The sequence below is a fragment of the Bactrocera oleae genome, chromosome 4 (assembly GCF_042242935.1).
Source record: "Bactrocera oleae isolate idBacOlea1 chromosome 4, idBacOlea1, whole genome shotgun sequence".
Classification (NCBI taxonomy): domain Eukaryota; kingdom Metazoa; phylum Arthropoda; class Insecta; order Diptera; family Tephritidae; genus Bactrocera; species Bactrocera oleae.
The window spans coordinates 6,707,597-6,729,651 of record NC_091538.1 but is presented as its reverse complement, the minus strand read 5'-3'; the positions used below and the strand labels follow the sequence as shown (position 1 = coordinate 6,729,651).

Genomic DNA, 22,055 nt, shown 5'->3' with positions numbered 1-22,055 from the left:
TGTTCCTGTATTTGTATTTTCGTAAATGCAATAAAACTGGTAGTCTCGGCTGCAGACTTGGTTGACATATCATTCGTTGTGCTTTGTAAAATCGATGACATTGAGTGCAACATTGTAGAGCACCAGCTGCTCACGAGTAGTATAGCCTGGTGTGGCATCAATTTTTGCGTTGTAGCCACGTTCATAACAAGAACAAAGTAACGCAGTCCTGGTACGAATTTTTTTCAGTAAATTTTGACTTTGTACAGATATTGTGTTGTGCCCTGCCTCAAAGGGCAATGAACGGTTGGCTTTCAAATAAGCCTGGGAACTATGAAATGTCGTATAATAAAGAAAAACTATTTCTAACTGTTATTCTGTGTATTCAAAACGTATAAGCATGTGAATTTTATCGCTGTTACTGTCGCGTTACTGCATCTTTAATTCCTGTTGAAACAGTAGTATAAGCGTAGTGTTGTGAGGTGTACAATATTGTGTACATACATAGGTATATTGCAGACACCCTAAGCCATCAGAAATTCTATGCACAAAGGCGACGGGCAGTCGGAATTTGGAACAGTAAATGTAAAGTTACTTTGTTGTGCACGAACAGTATAAGCGGTTTCTTGTAAGCTTGTGGAAAAATAATAAATAATTACTAATTTTAGTATATATTTGAATATATAGATATATTTGGGAATGAATGATTGCAAAGCAAATTCTTAAAATATTGAGCGAGTTGATAACAAATAAGCAGTTAAATAGATTAAAATAAAACAAAACAAGTAATTAAAAAAAAAGTGCGAAAAGTCTGATTAATACCAGCTCGCAATGGTTTTTTAATATTCTTTTTTTTTACCCATTTTTTTTTAATAATGTTTCTAGTATACATACATACAAGTATGTTTGTAGGTATATTGTATAGTGTCCAAGTGCCTTAATTTTTGCTTATAGAGATAAAATATTAAGCAATTTTGCGGCGTAAATAGGGATTTCATTGGTATGGCGATAAAAATTTTGTTACGAAATGTTTTTTCTAATTATATTATAAACAGCGTTTAATAAGATTCATTGTATTATATAAACAAAACTTTAATTTATTTTTTTTATCACTTCTTTTCAGGATCCTCAGGTTTCTAAAACTGGTTTTCAGAAGTTTTTCAATATCCTCATATACAAAATAACAAGCTTTTAGGGCAATTTTCAGTATTTGATTCAACGTTATTAGTGTAAAAGTACATCTGCAAAAAGAAATTGTGATTGAAAATTTCTTTATTTTTTAACTGAAACTTCAACTGTCCATTGTTAAAAAAAATATCATCGATAAAACCGCTGCTGTCGAATTGTTAAACAATTGTAGCCATATACCAGTGAACATAAAGGTAATATATAGAATTTAAAAAAAAAAAAAATATTTGTAAGAAATTAAAAAATTCTTGAAAACTTTTAATAGTAATAAAATTTTTCTTAAAATATCAAATTAAATTTCTCAAAAATACTTTATTCGGTCTCTTTATGTTTAGTTTTGCTGAAACGTTTGCGATATTTAGCAAAGAAAAATGGTTTACACGTAATTTTTTTTTATTACAATGCTATAAAAATCACCCAAAGGTCAAAGAGCGTCAAAACACGGCATATACCAAACCGCCCAAGTGTGGATACATTAAAAGACGGGTGTGGTGTTCATGAGGACAAATACATGCCGGTGTTAACATTTTTCTACATGCTCACTTACACTTTGCTGCTATATATACATGCAGTATATGCATACCAAAATTGAACATACAATACTTGTAATAACATTACAAATTACATAAATGCCAAAGCAAAAGCAAAACAACAAACCGCAATGTTAGTAAATTACAACCGAAGTCCAGTCTGCGATAGTACATAAATGACTACAAAGCTGCAAAACTAGCGAAGAACATAAGCAAATAAGATTTTTTTGCATAGACTTTTGAGCAAGAAACAGCTGATCAGCATCTAGTAGTGTTATTGAAACAATAAAGAATAATAATAAACAACACCGGCGTTAAATACATGTAAAGCTGTTATATACCACAGTTTTTTTTTCGGCAAACTATAAGTATAAATCGAGCGGAGAACAAAAAGTCGAAGAAAAAAAAAAACAATAATGACAACATATGAGCGAACTGCATGTAACAATAATGGCAATAGTAACAATAGCGAAAAGTTGCGCAGTAATGGTACGAGCAGCAGCAGCAGCAGTACCAGCTCCTCCGCGAGAGTCGAAGCGTTAAGTAACAGCACGAACAGCAATAGTAGCAACAGAAATCTACTGCAATTCTTCGCCATAGTGTTTGTGTGTGTGGCATGTTACTGGAATAGTGCGCAATGTGAGTTGGTCTTCGACGATATTAGCGCTGTGCGCGATAATAAAGACCTACGCTCGTACACGCCGCTACGTAACATATTTCTCAACGATTTCTGGGGCACACCAATGCGCAAAGAGCAATCGCATAAATCATATCGACCGCTAACAGTGCTCACCTTTCGCTTCAACTATTGGTTGCACGAATTGCAACCATATGGCTATCACATAGTAAATATGTTCTTACACATTGTCGTGTGTCTGTTGTGGCGTCGTGTTTGCAGATTATTACTACTGCACTGCGCCGGCGCTGTGGGAGCGTCAACAACGGTGTTAATACAACGTTGTAATATGTTGCGTATAAACACTTGTAGCTTCTTGGCTGCACTCTTATTCGCTGTACATCCCATACACACAGAAGCCGTTACAGGTGTAGTCGGACGTGCCGAATTACTCTCGTCAATATTCTATTTGAGTGCATTTCTCGCATATGCCAACGCTGTTAACGCGCCAACGACGGTGCAGCGTCGTCAACAGTCGTCACAGCAGCAACAGCAACAGCAACAGCAGTCGGTTAAGAAGCAACGCACACGCTGGTCGGTGTTATGTTGCACTTTTGGCGCTTGCTTATTAGCTTCGATGCTGTGTAAGGAGCAAGGCATCACTATAGCGGGTATTTGTGGCGCCTATGAATTGTTTGTGGTGCAGCAGTTGCGTCCACTTGAGCTGTGGCTGTATGTGCAGCGTTTATTTGAGGATCGTACACGTATGTCGACACCGCAACATGTAGCCAAAAGTACGACAACTGCAGCAGTAGTCAGTGCATCGGCAACGGCCGGCGTGTACAATCGTGTTAGCGGCATTTGGCATGGTACTTTGTTGCGTCGCTTGGGGTTTCTCGTTTGCATTACGTTTGCCTTGTTGGTTGGACGTGTGTACGTGATGGGTTCGCAATTGCCAGTCTTTACGCGTTTCGATAATCCCGCTTCGGCAGCAGCGACACCAACGCGGCAGCTCACTTTTAGCTACCTGATTTACTTGAACTTGTGGCTGATGCTGTTCCCTTGCAACCTGTGCTGCGATTGGACTATGGGTGAGTTGGAAAATATAGCTTTAAAGTATAGCGACCACGACAGTTAATATGGAAAAAATATAGCGTATTTATTCTACCGTAAAATTAAAGAAAATATGTTAGAAAACTGTAAAATAATATTTTTTTACGCATTTTCGGAACATAATTTTTGTTTATAATTTTTGAAACATGAAAGTGCAGTATTTTTGGTGAACCCTGTATTTAATTGTTTCACTAATATTTAAAATTGTTTGGTGCAATGCTCTCAAAGCAAACCAGCTTTGTTTCAAATTTGGAATTATTAATTAAAAACCAGCTCAATTCTAAATACTCACTCTAATATTAATCTTTAAATAAATGGTGCGGTTTTTTTGTAAGTGGCAACTCTATTAAAAATATGTAGTAAATATATATGGTAAATATATTAATTTGGAAACCATATTCTAAATATTTACTCCGATATTTTTTACGAAATAAATATGAAAGTATTTTTTGATAAGTGGCAAGTTTATTTAAAAAATAGAAATGTTCAGTTGAAAAATGGTCTGTTTCAAAATTATAACTGTTAAATTGACAACAAGCTCTATTATAAATATTCACTCTGGTATTTTTCTTTAAGTAAATATAACTGTTTTTTATAGGTAGCAACTCTATTTCTAAAAATTCACTCTAATATTTTTCTCTAAATAAATATATTATAGTATTTTTTCCCTACAAAAAGAATTATAGTTCTTTGAATAAAGTTTAGACCAATCACCTGTGCTGAGGGAGAGGGTTATAGCGTAAATATAGTTTATGACATTATTTTAAATAAATAAACGTCCAAATAGTTTGTGAGTGTATAGAATATATATAGTCATAAATTCACACATTATCTGACTTCGAAAGAAACTCGAAAAGTGGCAAATCGAACAAACATTTGGTATAAAAATAATTTCCGCTTCTAACAACTGGTATAAATGTTTCAATACGATTTACATATGCGGTTTTTGACAAGAGAAAAAAGCGTAAACAAAGCGAATATATAATTTCCGACTCGGAAGACGGCTTAAATTCACATACTCATATGTTATACATATATACAATATTATGTATATTTTGTTGAAATTAACGTTGAGGATGTAGATGTGATATGGACATTGTATAAGCTTTATGCCTGAGAATATTTAATTCGCCTAACATTTGTATTTCTATTCTGTTCGCTTCAGGTACCATACCACTAATCGAAGGCTTTAGCGATGTACGCAATTTAGCCACCGTAGCAACATTCGCCTCCCTAGCCGCAGTGACGTGGCACGCTTGTACAACTCGAAATTTAATGCACTCCCGTGTGCTGCTGATGGGAATGGCCTGGCTGGCGTTACCCTTCCTACCCGCTTCGAATCTATTCTTTCACGTTGGCTTCGTGATTGCTGAGCGTATACTGTACATGCCCTCCATGGGTTATTGTCTTCTCATAGCCTATAGTTATATGCATTTGGAGGATTATTTGCGCGTTAAAGGCACAGTTACACGTCGTTTCCTGCAATTAGCACTCGGTTTGTTCTTGCTTACGCATGCGTTGAAGACATTTGAACGTAATAAAGACTGGCGTACAGAGTATACGCTATTTATGTCGGGCGTACATGTGAATGGACGCAATGCGAAACTATTCAATAATGTTGGCCACGCGCTTGAAAATGAGCAACGCTACGCTGAGGCGCTACTGTACTTCCAACAAGCGGTACGCATACAACCCGACGATATTGGCGCGCACATCAATGTCGGACGCACTTATAATAACATGCAGCAATACGAGCAAGCCGAAATGGCGTATCGCCAAGCCAAAGCGTTATTTCCGCAAGTCAAACCAGGTGAGAGTTATCAGGCGCGCGTAGCGCCGAATCATTTGAATGTCTTCATAAACTTAGCACAATTGATTGCGCGCAATCGTACGCGTTTGGAAGAAGCCGATTTGTTGTATCGGCAGGCGATAAGTATGCGCGCGGACTATGTACAGGCGTACATCAATCGTGGTGATATATTGATGAAACTGAATCGCACCGCGCAAGCGCAAGAAGTTTACGAAAAGGCGCTGTTGTATGATAGTGAGAATGCTGATATTTATTATAATTTGGGTGTGGTATTTTTGGAGCAGGGTAAAAGTGCGCAGGCGCACGTCTACTTTAACAAAGCAATCGAATTATATCCCGAACACGAACAAGCATTACTCAATTCCGCCATACTATTGCAAGAGCATGGCGGTGCTGAAGCGCGTGAATTGTCGCGCATGCGCCTCTTCAAAGTGCTGGATAAGGATGCGAACAATGAGAAGGTCTATTTCAATTTGGGCATGCTGGCCATGGACGAATCGAATTTCGACGAAGCCGAACAATTTTTTAAACGCGCTATACATCTGCGTGCCGACTTTCGTAGTGCGCTCTTCAATTTAGCATTACTATTGGCCGATGCGAATCGACCGTTGGACGCAGTACCGTACCTGAATCAGCTAATACGTCATCATCCCGCACATATAAAAGGTTTAATATTACTCGGTGATATTTATATAAATCACATGAAGGATCTCGATGCAGCCGAGCAATGTTATCGCAGTATACTACGTTATGAACCGCACAACATACAGGGTTTACACAATTTATGTGTTGTATTTGTGGAGCGTAAGCGTTTGGCACGCGCCGCCGCCTGTCTACGCTATGCGCATCATTTAGCGCCACATGAGGATTATATTCAACGTCATTGGCAAATTGTACAGCAACGCTTACAGAAGATAACTAAGTTACCTGAAACATCGCCGGAACGGCAAATTGCCTATGCTGAGTATGAGCCTGATGAGTTCAGGGTGTTGTCAACAAAAGTGGATAGAAAGAGTCACACTACTATGCACGAAGACAACAAACAGCAACAACAACAACATCGTCGGTAGGAACGACCACTAAATAGTAGCAGTTAAGAGAGACTTATAATGCTGAGTAAGTTGGAACGATATTCATTCAAAATGAGAAAAACAAAAAGATTTTAGCATTTAAGTGAGGGCTTTTATATATATACAAAGATGTATGAACATATGAATATTTATTGAAGGCAACTAAGTACGTACTTAAATTGAAATGTGCGGCTTTTGAATTGTGTATGCGCTGTATATGACTTGTTAACCAATCAAAATGTTAATGGCGAATACAGCATATAATTTTATTTTATATTGGCTGAAAAATTATATAATTGATCAAAAAGTAGGAAGTGGTCTTGTACCAGAGTTAATTCTTATATCGTATATTATGATCAATGGTGTCGATCGAACCGTCGGTTCTGTGTAAACGCAACCGAACCAAATTTTAGTTCGGCGAAGAAGAACGTATCAACTCGGTAGATATCCGTTGAGGTTTTTTAAGAATGTTCTCTTTCGTTAGAAAAACAATAACTGATATTAAAATATATATAATTAAAATAATTCCAACAATTACCAGAAAAATTCCAATTCGCCACTAATGCATTTAAAGTTTTTCACGAATATACAATAGTAACGAATAATTATTCTTTTTTGCATACAAAAACAAAAAAGAAAAAAAAAAAAAAGGGTTCAAATTATATATAACCAGGGTTGCAAATAATGCATTAAAAAAATAATTGTATTAACATTTGAATTATTATTTTTTTTTATATATATTTTTTAAATTTTATTTTGGTTTTGTAATCCTAAATACGGAGCTTATACGGGATTAAAAAAATTTTATCCCACATATGGCATAAAAAAATTTTAAATCCCACAATCCGGATTAAAACAAAAAATTTAATCGCACATACTGGATTGAGAAAGAAAAATTTTAATCCCAAGCATATAATTAAGAATTATAAAAAGAAATTGTTATAAAATTAACATTTTTTCGCGTTTGTGTACTTTATTAAAATTAAAAAATATAATTTTCAATTTTTAATCCATGCATCAGGACAAATAATAAACGGGAACAAATAATAAAAATTGAATTTTCAATCCTAAATTTTTGAATTAAGGGTATGCAGCCGTGTTAATAGCTTCTGCCCAGAAATTCAAATTACTGTAAACTTTTCTTTAAACCATGCACCAGATTTTTACTAATCATTTTGTTCAGACTACCAAAGTTTAAATGTCCAAATCTATTGTGCCACTTCATTATCTCAGCCACATTAGACTGTGCGCCAAAACACTTCTTATCGTTTGTCTCGAACAAAGACAAATCTTGCTGCGCCTTTGGCAACTAAGATCACTTCACCGTCACGGTTTTGAATGCACGCACCTTCTTGTTTAAACTTGACATTGAATCCTTTACTCTCCTTGTTTTTCACTTTGTTCATTACGCCTTTCGCTCTCTTCGAGCAACTTAATTTTCAACGCACTTAATTCCGGCAAATAGTCACGTGATTGCATTGCTACCACGAAACTGTCAAAAACGTCGGTCAAGCTTGACAACAACAATATGCACAAACACTCTTCGGGCAGTGTAAAACCAATTAGGTCTGTGAGCTTTTCCAAATGCTTAGCCATACTTGCCGATTCTGACGATTTGATACGCAATAACTGTTTTAACAATGTAACGCGACGTGCAGGTCCCTTAGGCATATGAATTGCTTTTAGTCTTTCCCACGCACTAGCTGACGTTTGACAATTTTTCACATTATTTATCTGTGAAGACTTAATGCTGGCTAATGCTTTTTCGTCTTTTGCATCAAACGCAGCTTTTATCTCTGCAGTGTCTTCTTCGTTCTTTACGACATGACCACAAACCACACCCCATAACTCTGCATGTATGAGTACGCTTTTCATCTGAACGATCCACGCGCTGTAATTGTGGTCATCCAGCTTTTCAATAGAATGCATAACGAAATGTATTTTACTTAAAAAAAATTAATACAAATTACTTGTCCAAGAAAGTCCAGAACGATCACATTCACCTTCTACAAGAAATTTCACTTTGAGTCAATTCGACTTATTATTTTATTTATTTCACTTGTCTCGTCGCCTAGGCCCATAACCTATTAGATGCACAGTTTATTTGATACTGACTTAAAAGTACAATATACGCATATATACTTGTATATGTATGTAAGAGAGAACCTCGTTGCTCGCAGACAACCGAATTTACAGTTAACATAATGCGTTGTTTGTATAATATGTTCCGGACACTAATGTGATGGTATCTGCTTCATCAAAATCGCATCAGCCAACTTCCTAATAGCATCCTGGTGCTGGCGTTTTAAAAGTTTAAAGCCTAAGAGATTCTCATTTGGTGCACAGTTAGCGGGGTACCACCCTCTATCTCTTAACGCTTTAATGTACTGTGATGTTACGTAAGGACTAATGTAACACTCATAGACATTGTGTGTTTCAGCGTTTACTGGTCCAAAGCTAAGTGACAATTGACGGCAGGTTCCAAAATACCTTGTCGCCTGTAGGGGTTATTGTTGAGCCAAAATCACAGATATATTCATAAATTGGCTGTGGTATGTTGTAATCCTCGGCGCTAATAGCTGTGAGTGGGTCCATCAGTGATAGTAAAACTGGGTTCCAGCACAAATTTCGCTTGATGTAATTGATATGCAACGAGAAATTCTACCATTGCGTGCTGGAATATTGCGTACGGCATGTTCCGTGGTAAGCGCTGATCCTCAATGCAGAGACGGTTATATGTTTGTCTGACCAAAAGGATAAATCCGGCGCAGTCAAAGCTCTGGCCTAATGTTTTCTTCACGGGCTTACTTCCTCTTCGGTTGCCAGTGTATAATTGTTCATATTTTGGAGCGGTTTCTTTCGTGATTACTGGGGCAGCGGCTGGTCCACGTCTTTGTGGCCTCCGGTTACCAGAGGTGCGTTTCTGTTGTAGCGGTCGGGCCTCTCGCCTCTTTTTCATTTTCGGCCATATCAACTTGATTCGACCAATTGGATTGGCCAAACTGTCGCTCATGTTGCCTTTCATTAAATTGCGACATTCTATCGATGTCGCGTGGCCTCATCCTTTTCGGTTGTTGTTTTCTTGGGGGGTCTTCCCTGCCCTGTTGTTTTTTAAAGCTGAATTTTTAAATTCAAAAATTTTATCTAAAAACGATTATTTTGTTAATAATGACAATTTATTATATGGTTTGGCAATTCTATTTATTTTTACTTGGTTTTTATCAAAATTTGAACATTATTTATTCATTTAAACATTTATTTGTTCTTATTAATATAGCACGTTTGCGATTTATTTTTTTGGTTTGGCAAAGATTTACGAATTGTTTCGCTTTTTAAACAGCGGTTTTTTTAGTGACTACAAAATTGTCTCCTCTCTAGTTTTATTTAACGAAACTGTTTTTCGCGTTTGAATAGAGAAAAGAGAACTTAAATAATTAATAATTACCAGTCCTAAGTGGTAACACAAACATCTACCCAAAAGTTAGTGCGGGAAAGTGAAAAAAAAATAAAAATAAAAAAAAAATTGCAATAGCAACTGCGGCGCTATATCTTGTAACGATCAAAAGTTCCATGCTTTTACTTACTTACAAGAAAAATACTCAAATACAACTGCAACTTTGAGCCTGATCGTTTTGAAGAATCCGACCCGCTCGTAGTTTTATTGGTCTGCCATATCTAACTATGAGTTAAATCACTAAAAATTGTATTATATCAGTAAAAAAAATCAATTAAACTTGAAGAATTTTTTAAAATAAAAACACAAAAGTTCACAGCCAAAAAATTACAGCTTTAGAGCTTGAAGTGTTGCCACATATAATGTGTGGGTCTCTAGCGCACGTTTAACCACTTCAATGTATCCATCATCGTCTTTTTGAACGCGATGTCTGTCTAAATTGGATCATGATGTGGATGGCGTTAATTGTATATCGTCAGATATATGTAACTCTCACCATTGATACTCTTCTTCATGAGAGTCACGAAGACAGACGTGGATAACGTCTTCTTCAGTTATGTGGAGGCTAAAATCCATGCTCTCATCTATAGTAAGTTGCCAATAATCCAGGTAATGTTTTACTACCGGGATTATTTCTAGTACATTGTTAAAAATTGCTATAAACCCCCTTCTCCACAAAGGAGAAAGTTCTTTGTTTTCTTCAAACAATGACTGGCTTGGTAGGTAGTAGGTGATATTTTCAACAAATTTACAACACATACCCTACAGGCATGATTAATTAAAAATTAATACATTTTTGTTGGTTTGAAAAGAATTTTTGAATGAAGTTTGAAAAGAAAATACAAAAATGGAAAGCAAAAACTATATTTATATAGTCGACGCTAAGTTAATATCAGCAGAAAATATTTCTACATGCTCTATAATCTGGATTGGCTCATTTATTAGAATGTTCCACTATGCTGTGGTCCTCCTCTGTTGCTTTATAAATAGGATTCAAACGTTTATTTGAATGATCTATTGTATCGCTCTCCTGCTCTGTTGTTCTATACTTTGGATTGAATCGGCTGTTTGAGTGTTCCACGGTATTGCAGTCCAGCTCCGCAGCTCTATAAATTGGATTCAAACGTTGTAGTAGATAAAGAGCGTCCATCCTTTTCATAATCATCAACATACATAGAATAAATAAATACATATTTTGGTTTTGTTTTTAAATGCCTCTGCCTAAGCTGCATGCGCATTGGCTACTTGTTAATTCCCACAGTTATTTTGTGGTAGGGGTTTACAAGAGATTTATGCTTCGATATGCATCCGGAAAAAAAACGATATTAACCGTATTTTTGCAAAAAACAGCAGTAATATGAAATATAAATTTTCGTAGTCGAAAATACAACAGCTGAAAAGGTCAATTAATACATATAGCAATAATTCTTTATACTTAATTGAAATTGGAGAGCACACTCTAACTGGAGTTGCTTTTTAATATGTTGTGGAGGTAAAATATGGCCGGCGAAATTCTTTTAATTCGCTATGCCTTATCTCCATGCGATTTCGCAAAAAACAGCAGTGGGATAACAGATTAAATTTTTAGGCCTTTAGCTTAAGGGGGGGTTAGGGTTTCAAGGTAAAAAAAAATACTTTTTTTTGCGATTTTTTTTCTTAAATATGGATTGAGTAATTTTATTCGGACCTTTTGTACATTGTATTGAAGCATGAGCCGGTAAAAGAGGTTCCCCCAGAACGTCTTGAGAAAAAAACAATTTGCGGTGTTCACCATAACGTAAAAAATAAAAGAAATTAATTAGTGGATAAAAGTAGGGTGTTTATGTTCGTTCAATAGACATGCGCTGTGCGCCATCTGGCGGTCGACGGTTAACCTCGCTTTCGAATTTTTCACAGCCATAAAGAGTGCTTCATATTTATTAAGCAACCCAGCAGGCAATAATGATGCAACTAATTGATAACCTACGTTTAGACCTGGGTTTTGCAACTTGATTGACGTCATGACCACCTCGTTCACATAATCCTTTTTTAAAAGCTCTACCTTGCCAGTTAAACCATTGTCTTCATACGCTCCCATTAACAAATTCCTTGCGTCCTTTGATATTACTACACTTGCTATATGCGAGAATTATTCGGCTTCACCATGAGCGTAATCTCCGCCAGTGCCTGTTCATTGCTGTTGCAATCTTTTTCCGATGAAATTTCGGATAAGCCATTTTGCGTAATTTTCCAGCAACTTTTTAGAACTAAATACGATTTGGCATTTCGCCGTCAAACTTCAAAATTTTCGCGTCCGCGAAGTTTTTCAATTGGAAAAATAGGAGTTTCCGGCGCCATTTTCGAATCAATCAAAACTTTAGAAACAATTTTAGATAATTTTACGTTTTGCGAATAAGCCCATAACCTGTTGAGCAGAGATATGTACACGCAGTTTCTAAGTAAGATGGCGACTGACTTTATTGAATATAATATACATGTAGTTTGGTCGTTCTACTGCTTCTAATGAAACACCGTTTTATATTTTACAAATTTATTTGGTTATTAAATTTTTGCTTAGACTTAAGTAAGTTGCGGTACGTCAGATCTCGTCCTCGATATCATGTTTCATTTTATCCCGTTCCTCTGTCCTAAGTGTAGGGTCGCTTTTATTTTGTATATTATGGTCTGTTTATACGTTCGTACATTATAGTGCGTTTATACGCTCCCACATACATAAGAACAGTGTAAAAATAAAATTGCATTTAGTGATGCCAGATTTATAGTATTGCATAACATTTTCAACTCCGCTATCTTTTTTGCAAGGACAAGGTGCTGGGTGCTAATATTCTCCATCAGCTCTATCACGTCTCGTGAATAATCATCGTTGCGTGATGTCGGTCAGAACGACTTCAGAATATTCAGCCACTGAGCCAAAGTTTTGGCAACAACCGGTGCTGTTATGTTAGGTATTGGTATTGCGTCTGGTCAACGAGTGAAGCGGTCAATTACAGTTGAACAATACTTGATGTCTTCTGACAATGGAAAGGGAGAAGCAGTAGCTTTATTGATTCTCGTTGAAATATGTGACCGATTAATTACAATTTGATTACTTAGAATTGCGAACGCAACGCACGGCACAGGTCACCACATATAAATGGATATAATGTGAAATAAATCATAATTATAATAAATTGTATTTGCGTGTTATGAGTAAAATATTTAAAATTCACAAACTTACTTACTGCGTCCAGACATAGGAAAATTTTCTAAATCCTTCAACGCACTCTGTAATTTTTTCTTGCTTGAGAAATGAGCAGGCTAAATATTTAGATGAGGGTAGATCTCATTAGATAAAAAGTGATGTTATTGCTTACGTGTTTGGTCTACTGTTATTTATTACAAAATATTTTTTCCAATATGATAATAATAATTTTGTTTTAATAGTAACAGTACTTTTTTTAGGTATTGGCTTGAAGTGGTGTCGATTTTTCTTTTGTACGGTAAATCGATTGAAATTAGCGCTTTAATAGCGCTAATTGATCAATTAATTGCTACCTTAGAGGCAGGCATTTCCTCGTCAACTCATCCCGCGGAAATCGTAATTTTGGTGCCATTTTTTTCATCTTTTGGACTACCTTTTTACACAGGACATATCGCTTTTTCTTTTCGAACGAAATTGTTCTTCATGGTATAGCCTGACTTGTCCACTTTTAATCCTTGCAAGAAAAGAATAGAGACGTGAAAGAAATTAATATTGTCTTATTAATGTCGTGCTCTATACTATCGACTTCTCTGTGCCGGTATTTTTGCTGTGCTCTTTTGATTGAATGAATCATTATGCACAATTGTTATCTCATCATCTAGCAAAGTATTAGTTGAAGCTTCAGTTCTAATTTAGTATTGTACTTTACCATTATTTCGCATTCTATATTTTTGTTTTATTACGGCATTATCATTATAATAAGTAAATTGTTCGTGTACTGTATTTTCTACGATATGTATGTTGTGAGGGCAAATATATATCTTGGTGATTGATGTTAGCTTGAATAATAATTAATCGATGATTATCATCAATTTGTAAATTTTGAGTACTATCTTGACTATGAAAATATTCACGAAACTGAAAACGATTATTGCCCGTTGAAATATCCTCATTTGTGATTGCATTTTACTGCGATGGTTCGTCATTCATAATACATACATTTTCGTTGGTTGAAGAGCTACATGCAATCGGATGTTGGTTTAGAGCAGATTTCCAATTTTTTGAACATATTGCCGAGGGAAAATATTTTAGTGGACTGTATTTCTTACATGTTTCTTATCTTATCTTATATTCGTAATAAAACTAAATTTATTGATGTATACTGAAAGTGATGCCCTTTGGCATCAACGCACATGTTCATTTTTGAACAAGTATGGAACACGTGTTTGTATGCTCACAGTTTCAATTTAAGCTTATGAGATGGTACACCTGGCAGTTCAAGAGAATTTAAAAACTTACTTAATTCTGTATCCATAATTTTATCCATTGAAAAATATCCCATCATTTCCCCTTCCACCTCTTTTAAAATGTCATTGTTTATTTTATTAACAACTTCATTTTTTGGTGCTAATATTGCTCCTGCGCACAGCCACTGATCACTACTCAAATTTTGTTACAATTCCGGAAAAACATGGGCAATGAGATCCACATCAATTTCTACTAAATTACAAAATTCTCTTGACATCAACATCTTCTCTTCTCATCAACATCTAAATAACCATCTCCAATTTTCAATAACATTTCAGCATAAAGTCCCGAATCCACGTCATTATGAAGATGCACGCTCATATTCGTTGTCGCTCTGTTTGCTGTTGTCTTCTCAGCTCTACGTGAACTTCGGATTCTTGATTTCGTGCAACTTTAGCTTTACGGATCGACGAAGAATTTCTTGATAGCGCAGATTTCCGCTTTCGAGGCATTTTAAAAGAAGATAAGAGTAACAATTATTCTCAAATAATAAATAATAAATTGGCATCAATACGCATTTAGTGACAGAAGAAATAACAATGAATAAAAATTCAAAATAGCTGAAGGTACAATCTATAGAAGTATAGTGTTTAGTCTCCGTAGTTTAGTGTAGTTGGTTGTTGAACAGTACGGACTACCTCCTCGTCTACGGGTTGTGCAGCGGTTACTTGCTTCGGCTTCCTACGTCGGGAGCCTTTTGACTTTGTGGCTTCAGCGGGAGCTGATGCTGAAGTTGCTGGTTGTTGTTGTGTTGACTTATTCGCGCTCATTGTGAATAATAGTTTGAGTATCTGCTCGTAAAACCATATAACATTTTCTGCGTACAGAAATAGTTTAGTAAATGTAAGATGCTGATGTGGCTGTCGGTAATATAGTGTGATGGTATGAATATTGAGCTTGAGCCTCATTACAGGACTGCTAGATGGCGTTAATATTTGTTTCAAAGATTTTATAAAAGTTAAACTATTATTCAACACAAAACTTGATGGTTTGCCTACGCGAGAACATGCGACATAAAATTGTCCGTGGGAAAAGCATGGTGTATCCAAATCTAAGATGTATCACCAACATACTACGTTTGACCTTGTGACTTATTGATTGTCATTGCGAATGCCAGTCTAATTGGAAATTGAGTGTTTTTGAATTGAGTTGATGATTGTGCAGAAATCCATCGGTAATTTTATGCATCCAGTATTTTCATGTATAGCAACTTTTTAATTGCCAATATCTAACAGTTGTTTTGAGAAAGTTTCAGCAAATGGATCTTGGAGCATATGAACGTGCAAGTTTACTGCCAGTTGTACTTTTTCAACATACCGCCACAGCCGCGATGATTTTAAGCCAGCGTTTATTTCATCAGCGTATGTTGTATGTTTATATGCCATAGTGCATTCATCCCAAATGATAATTTTGCACTGTTTCAGCACGATAGGCATGGACGATTGTGGTTTTGTTTTAAAATTGAACATTGCATCTGGGTTATTTTGAATGTTTAATGGAATGATCGTATCTCAGCAAGAATTAACGAAATAAGAAATGTTTTGCCAATTCCACCTGATGCGTCCAAAAAAAAAATAAAGAATCCCCCTTGATCTGCCAAAACTGTCAGCATAATGCGGTCGTAAACTGTTTTTTGTTCATCATTTAGTAGTGGAACATTGCAGGTGACAATCGCTGCCAATTCGAGTGTATCATACTGTAGTTCGCAATTTATATTTGTGTCGTTTAAATCAGATGGCAGAAATATTGAACGATAACTCGCTTCCCTCCACCACTCTGTTTTCGGCTTCTTGGAGATCTTTGAAAATCGAAGAGATCTAATTTCACCCGTTATCGCTACTTCCACTGCCTGTGTATACGCAGTCAGTTGAAGGTCTGTATCAAGGCAAAAGCAAAAGTTTTCAATGACTTCAGGAATGGAATGGAGCAGTTGGCTGAGGTCGTGGTTTATTGAGCTGCAAGGGAATAATAAGTTCTTTATGAAATAGCGAGATACTTAGAGGAAGTTGGTGCTGGATCCTTGCTGTGGCTGTTGGATTCGTTGTCCTTGCTTAGTCCTTTGTCCTTGGCATCTTCAGTTGGTTATCACTTGTCACTGGTTGGCACTTGTCACTTTAGACATTAGAAATCAACTGTGTGTCGTATAATGTCAAGCCGTGGCTTTTATACTTTCTTCTATCTTTAATTTGATCTCTTTGTTGTTGCACAAGTTTACTTGTTGGCAATACATCAAAAGAATATAATTGTTTAAGTGTCTAATTAACTTGGAGTCGGATTTCTTTGATGTACCGATCATATCCATTGACTACTCATCGAGTGTCGTATTATATTATACGTAAGTATGTAGGTTATTAACTTGGTGTCAAATTAGGTTATGCATAAGTATGTATGTATACATACATGTTATCAGTTTGGTGTCGGCTTAATGTCCGGTGTCCGTTGTCTTGAATATTGGATTAATACTATTTGTTATCATTTGTGATGATATTGAATTCATCGCTGCTGATACTGATGATGTGGTGGCTGATGGTGTAACTATATGGAATCAATCGTTATGGGGAGGGGTTTATTCCTTAAGCCATATAAAAATTGATATGGTTTATATTTACGACCCTATCCAAAAAACTAATTAAAAAGCTACCCAAAGGGCCGTTAACAGGCGTAGATTTAATGAAATATTGCAAACATCTTAAACCTTTCAGGGGAATTTTTATGCGAAATTCTTTACCGAATAAACCGAAATCTCAAGAATGTGTGATTCCTAATTTAGATGATGCTGATGGTCCTGGTAATCATTGGGTAGCTTACTATAAAAAAAAAAAATTATAAAAAATATTTTGATAGTTTTTGAAATTTACAGCCACCCATATTTTACAACTCTGAACAGAAACAAAAATAGAACACAGTAATATGTGGTCAAATTATGTTTAGAATTTTTATTTAATAAAAAATGTAAAATATAAACTGTTCATTTCGTTTTTCATTTTTCTTGTATTGCATAATAAAGCACTACAAATTGTATTTCTTTTAAATATCAAACTTTGCGTAGAAATTTTGCTCGTTCGTAACGCTAATGCATACTCTAACTGGAGTTGCTTTACAGTATACGAGCTTGGAAAAATTATAACTGGCAATGCTGCGTCTTATCAAAAATCTTCCAAAAAGCTTTCCATTCGACTGCAGCGAAGAGAGAGCTTTTTTCTTGCCAGAAATTTCGCAAAAAACAGCAGTGGGATAATAGATTAAATTTTTAATCTTTAGTTTTTAACTAAAAAAGAAGAATATAAAAAAAAAGAAAATAAAAATTACTGACGGCCTGCTATAATTAGCAGCCTTAACCGATGTTACTGGAATAAGTTAATAAAGGGTGGATAGAGATTTAGTCAGTTACTGTTGCTCTAACTGGAGTTTCAGTAATATAGACAAATATTTGATTCTTTGTAGGCTATTTACGTAGAATCGTAATTAAGTTTTTGTTAAGACTTATGTGACTCGAAGTTTATATAATTTATGTGAAATAAAAAAAAAAAATGTTAATAATCAATTGTATAATTTTTACCATTGACGAATTGTAGGAAAAGCTTATATGCTGCGTATATTTTTAATACACCTGCAGCGCATACACTTTCAAAAGCCAGTTTTTTTTAATATTACAAACAAAACTAAGACAAAAAACTAACAACATAAGTCAAGTCTTATCCATTACATAAAAATATGCAAAAATACAAAGTATAAAAAAAATTTATATTAGTAAATATTTATTTTTATATAATAATAAGAACTTTTTATATTGTTTAAAAAAATATAAAAAAATGTTCACGTTTTTCTAAATTTATTTATTTTTTTATATGCAATAATGTATGAATTTATGTGACTTATTAATTTGTCCCATGTGATTTCAATTAGAACAAAAAACAAAAATAAAAAATGAATCCATACCTTACTTTCAAATGCTACTTAAAAAAAAATAAATATGTATGTAAAATATTTTATGTTATTTTTTTGTGATTGGCGCTTTTAATGCATACGAGTATAAAAGTACTTAAATTATATATTCTATTTTTGAAGAAACTTAAATTATTAAAAATATATATTTATATAGATTAAGTAGTAAATAAATCTCAATTATAGTAAATACATGATTCCTTCTCCGAACGATGTACGTAACATAAAATATTAACACAGAAAACAATAAAAATATAAAAAAGTCAAATGAAATATTGTAAATCGTTTAAAACTAAGGTATTTAAGCTAATAAAGTTAGTTAAAGCATGGTAATAATGTAAAAAAGAAAAAATGCTCATTTTGCTGAGCAAAGTAACGTCGAAAAATTATTAAAAATCTAAAAATAATACTTATTTCTAGAAAAAATAAATATTTAAAAAATATTATTTGCAAAAAAAAAAAAAAAAATTAAGAAAAATTAAAAAACTATTTGTTAAAGAAAATTAATAATATAAAATAAAATAAAAAAAAGGAATAGAAAAAAAAACAAATAAAACAATTTTATAATAAAATATTAAAAATTTCAAAATTATTATTTAAAATAATTTGTTTGTAAGAAATAAATTATAAAAAAAAATATAAATATTATTTGTAAAAAAAATTTAAACAGTTAAAAAATTATTTGTAAAAAAATTAACATGTTTTTGTTACTAAAAGCAAGCAATATAATTTATTTTCTGGTAATATGAATAATTAAATCATTTTATTTATTGTTTAAAATTCATATTTCAAGAAAATTTTGTAAAATGTCAGACTTCCAAGGAATGAGCGATATATTTGTACTAAACTCGGGTAAATATACACATTTTTATATATGTATATACTATATTAGTAGAATAAATACATATATACACCGTATAATGTATGCTATTTAGTCAATTGTAAGGCAAATATATTAGCAATAAAACTAATTTGAATAAAATATATACTTGCAAGGGCAGCTAAAATCTCTTGTGTTATAAAGGATAAGATATATGAAAAATTCGGTTCTATATTAAAAAAATAGTGAACAAAAAGTACTTGAAATCAAAATAAAATAATATATAAATAATAATACAATTTCAAAACAATATTTTGAAAAGGAATAAAATAAAAAATTTAAAGTACGATATAAAAAAAAAAATAAAATGAAATAAAATTATATAGAAATTAAAAAAATAAAAATTGCGTGGTTGGTCATAAAAAATAAAATACAAATGCTAAAAAATAACATGTAAACTATTGAAATTTAAATAAAAAATTTAAACTATTTAAAATGCAATATGAGCCATATACTATAACTAATAAAATTAGAATCGAGAAAATTATGCAAACAAAAAAAATTAAATAAAAATTAAAAATAAAATATTGAAAAATTAAAAACAATATTGAAAATTAAGGAAATATTTGTAAAGATTTAAGAAATAATTATAAAAATTAAATAGGTAATAATAAAAATAAAAAAAAATTAAAAAACTAATTATAAAAAAAAAAAAAAAATATATATGGAAAAATTTAAAAAATATTGGCAAATTAAAGATATATTATAAAAATTAAAGAAATATTATAAAAATTAAAGAAATATTACAAAAATTAAAGAAATATTATAAAAATTAAAGAAATAAAAAAAATTAATTAAAAATTAAAAGTTATTAAAAAATTAATTAGTTAACAATAATTAAAAGAATCATAAAAAAAATTAAATTTAATAAAAAATTTAACATAAATGTTAAAAATAAAATTATAGGGAAATAAAATGAAAACTAACAAATACCTAATAAATAAACAATTTATATGTAATACATATAATATTATATAAATATATAATATGTATACTAATAAATTTCAAATCAAAGAAATTTATAAACAAATAAATAAAAATAAATAAATAAAGTATAATAAAATTTAATAATGAAATACCAAAATAAGTTTAAAAAAAAAACTTTAAAAATAGTTATAAAAATTATAAAAAAATAAATTTAAATCAGAAAAATTTGAAAGAAAAAAAACATAAAATATAATAATTAAATTTTTAATCAAAAACTAATAAGACAATTAAATTACTAAAATCAATGAATTAAAAACAAATTTAAATCAATATGTATAAAATAATAATAAAAATACTATGAAAAACTAGATAAATAATCAAATTATAACCAACTATAATATTTAAATACTATTGAAAATATAAAGCAAACTATTACAATTTTTTTATAAAAAATTTCCATGGTACTTTTGTAGTATTACATTTTTCCAAAAAAACTTTCAAAACATTTTTATTTTCACTTTGAAACTAAATTTATTTATGCATACATTTTCTAAACAATAAAATATATTTCTATACATACCTTTGTAAATCTGCACACTGAAAAATGCAACTAATGGATAATACGATGTTAACCTGAAGAGAAATGTGAAAGAATAAGTAACCTTAGCACCTACATAGGAAAAAAACTACATATATGCATAAGTATGTAACTGTATGAAGAATAGATATTTGTACGACAGTATTTAAGTATATATATATATAATATATATATATATATATTTATGTATATTTAAGTAAATGTGTAACACTTAAAAGTAACAATAATGCAATTAAGTATCTGCTGCACCTACATACACTCACTGAGTCACTCACATACATATATAAATACATACTTACTATATACCTATAATATTTATGAAAGTCATATGTTTATAAGCAAAAAAATAACAGAAAGTAATAAATAACTAAATATTCACTTGTAATTTTACATACATACACACATACGAGTATATACTATATGATATTTTACAATTACATAGTTAAATAAGAACTTTCAAATAAAATTATAATAAATAAAACTGAAATGATTAATCATTTGAAATCAATTAACCTTGATTTATTTTGCATTTTTGGAGGCTTGGAGTCTGCCACACACACTGTCATTAAGGTAGTTAAGGTGAGTACACATAATAATAAAACAAACGACTTAAGACACGAACTCGATATGGTGAATACGCACATTTCGTTGTTTGCACGATTCGGTTACTGATCCTTGAAAATAAATCAGTATTATATACATATTTAGTAATAAGAAATATCAAATTGTAGCAAAAGCAACGCAATCGTGTTACGCAATCAAATTTCGACACGGTGGTAATATACAAAAAGACTACACATAGTGAAGGCTAAAGGGCTTGGATTAGTGTTATTTTAATTGTGCGGTGTAAAACTTAATTGTTTAAAAAACGATTACAAATGCCGCCAGCTGTTCGAAAATTCGCAAATTAAAAATTAAATATGAGATAAAGCACTACAAAATGAACAGTTTTAAGCAAGCTTACAATTTAAACAAATTTTTCAAGGTTGTTGCCGCCTGTTTAAAAATTACGTTGTCAATAAGTTAATATTACATCAAGGCATACTGAAATTTACGTTGTAAAACTCGATTGGTAAAAAAAGAGGTTATAATGTTTCCACCGGTACGAAAAAGTTTCAGTTAGAACAAATGACATGAGATAAAGAATTTAGTTAATACGTAAGTTGCCTTTCATATTTTGGGATTTGGCAATCCTGGTGCCGTTTAGTCATACGAGCGCTATTTGTGTTGTTTACAGTAACTTAAAATATTCATCTCGATTAAAAAATGGAATTAAATCGCAAATATTTTCGTCCGTTTATTTTTACACCCTTCGGCATGGATTAACATAGCAACACTGCATCGGTGAATTTATTTGAATTTTTGGATGCATCAATCACCAGTGTTTATTGATGGTATGGTGAATTCAATCTGGGTATTACTAGTTATTTAAAAAAATAAAAAATCCAAAAATGAA

At 32.6% G+C, this 22,055-nt stretch overlaps 1 protein-coding gene across 1 annotated transcript; it reads left to right on the top strand.

Annotated features, from left to right (window-relative positions):
* The first annotated feature begins 1,212 nt into the window (after window positions 1–1,212).
* Window positions 1,213–21,107, top strand: Tmtc3 (Transmembrane O-mannosyltransferase targeting cadherins 3). Its single transcript, XM_070108889.1, has 3 exons — window positions 1,213–1,361; window positions 1,503–3,404; window positions 4,592–21,107. Exons 2-3 carry the CDS (start codon window positions 2,114–2,116, stop codon window positions 6,304–6,306), a joined length of 3,006 nt encoding a protein of 1,001 aa, XP_069964990.1. The 5' UTR covers window positions 1,213–1,361; window positions 1,503–2,113; the 3' UTR covers window positions 6,307–21,107.
* Window positions 21,108–22,055: the final 948 nt, after the last annotated feature.

Excerpts from the sequence above, each read along its gene's own strand:
- Tmtc3 (XM_070108889.1), top strand. The coding sequence starts at position 2,114 with ATGACAACATATGAGCGAACTGCATGTAACAATAATGGCAATAGTAAC. Across the intron at positions 3,405-4,591 it reads GTGCTGCGATTGGACTATGG|GTACCATACCACTAATCGAA; the intron begins GTGAGTTGGAAA and ends TGTTCGCTTCAG.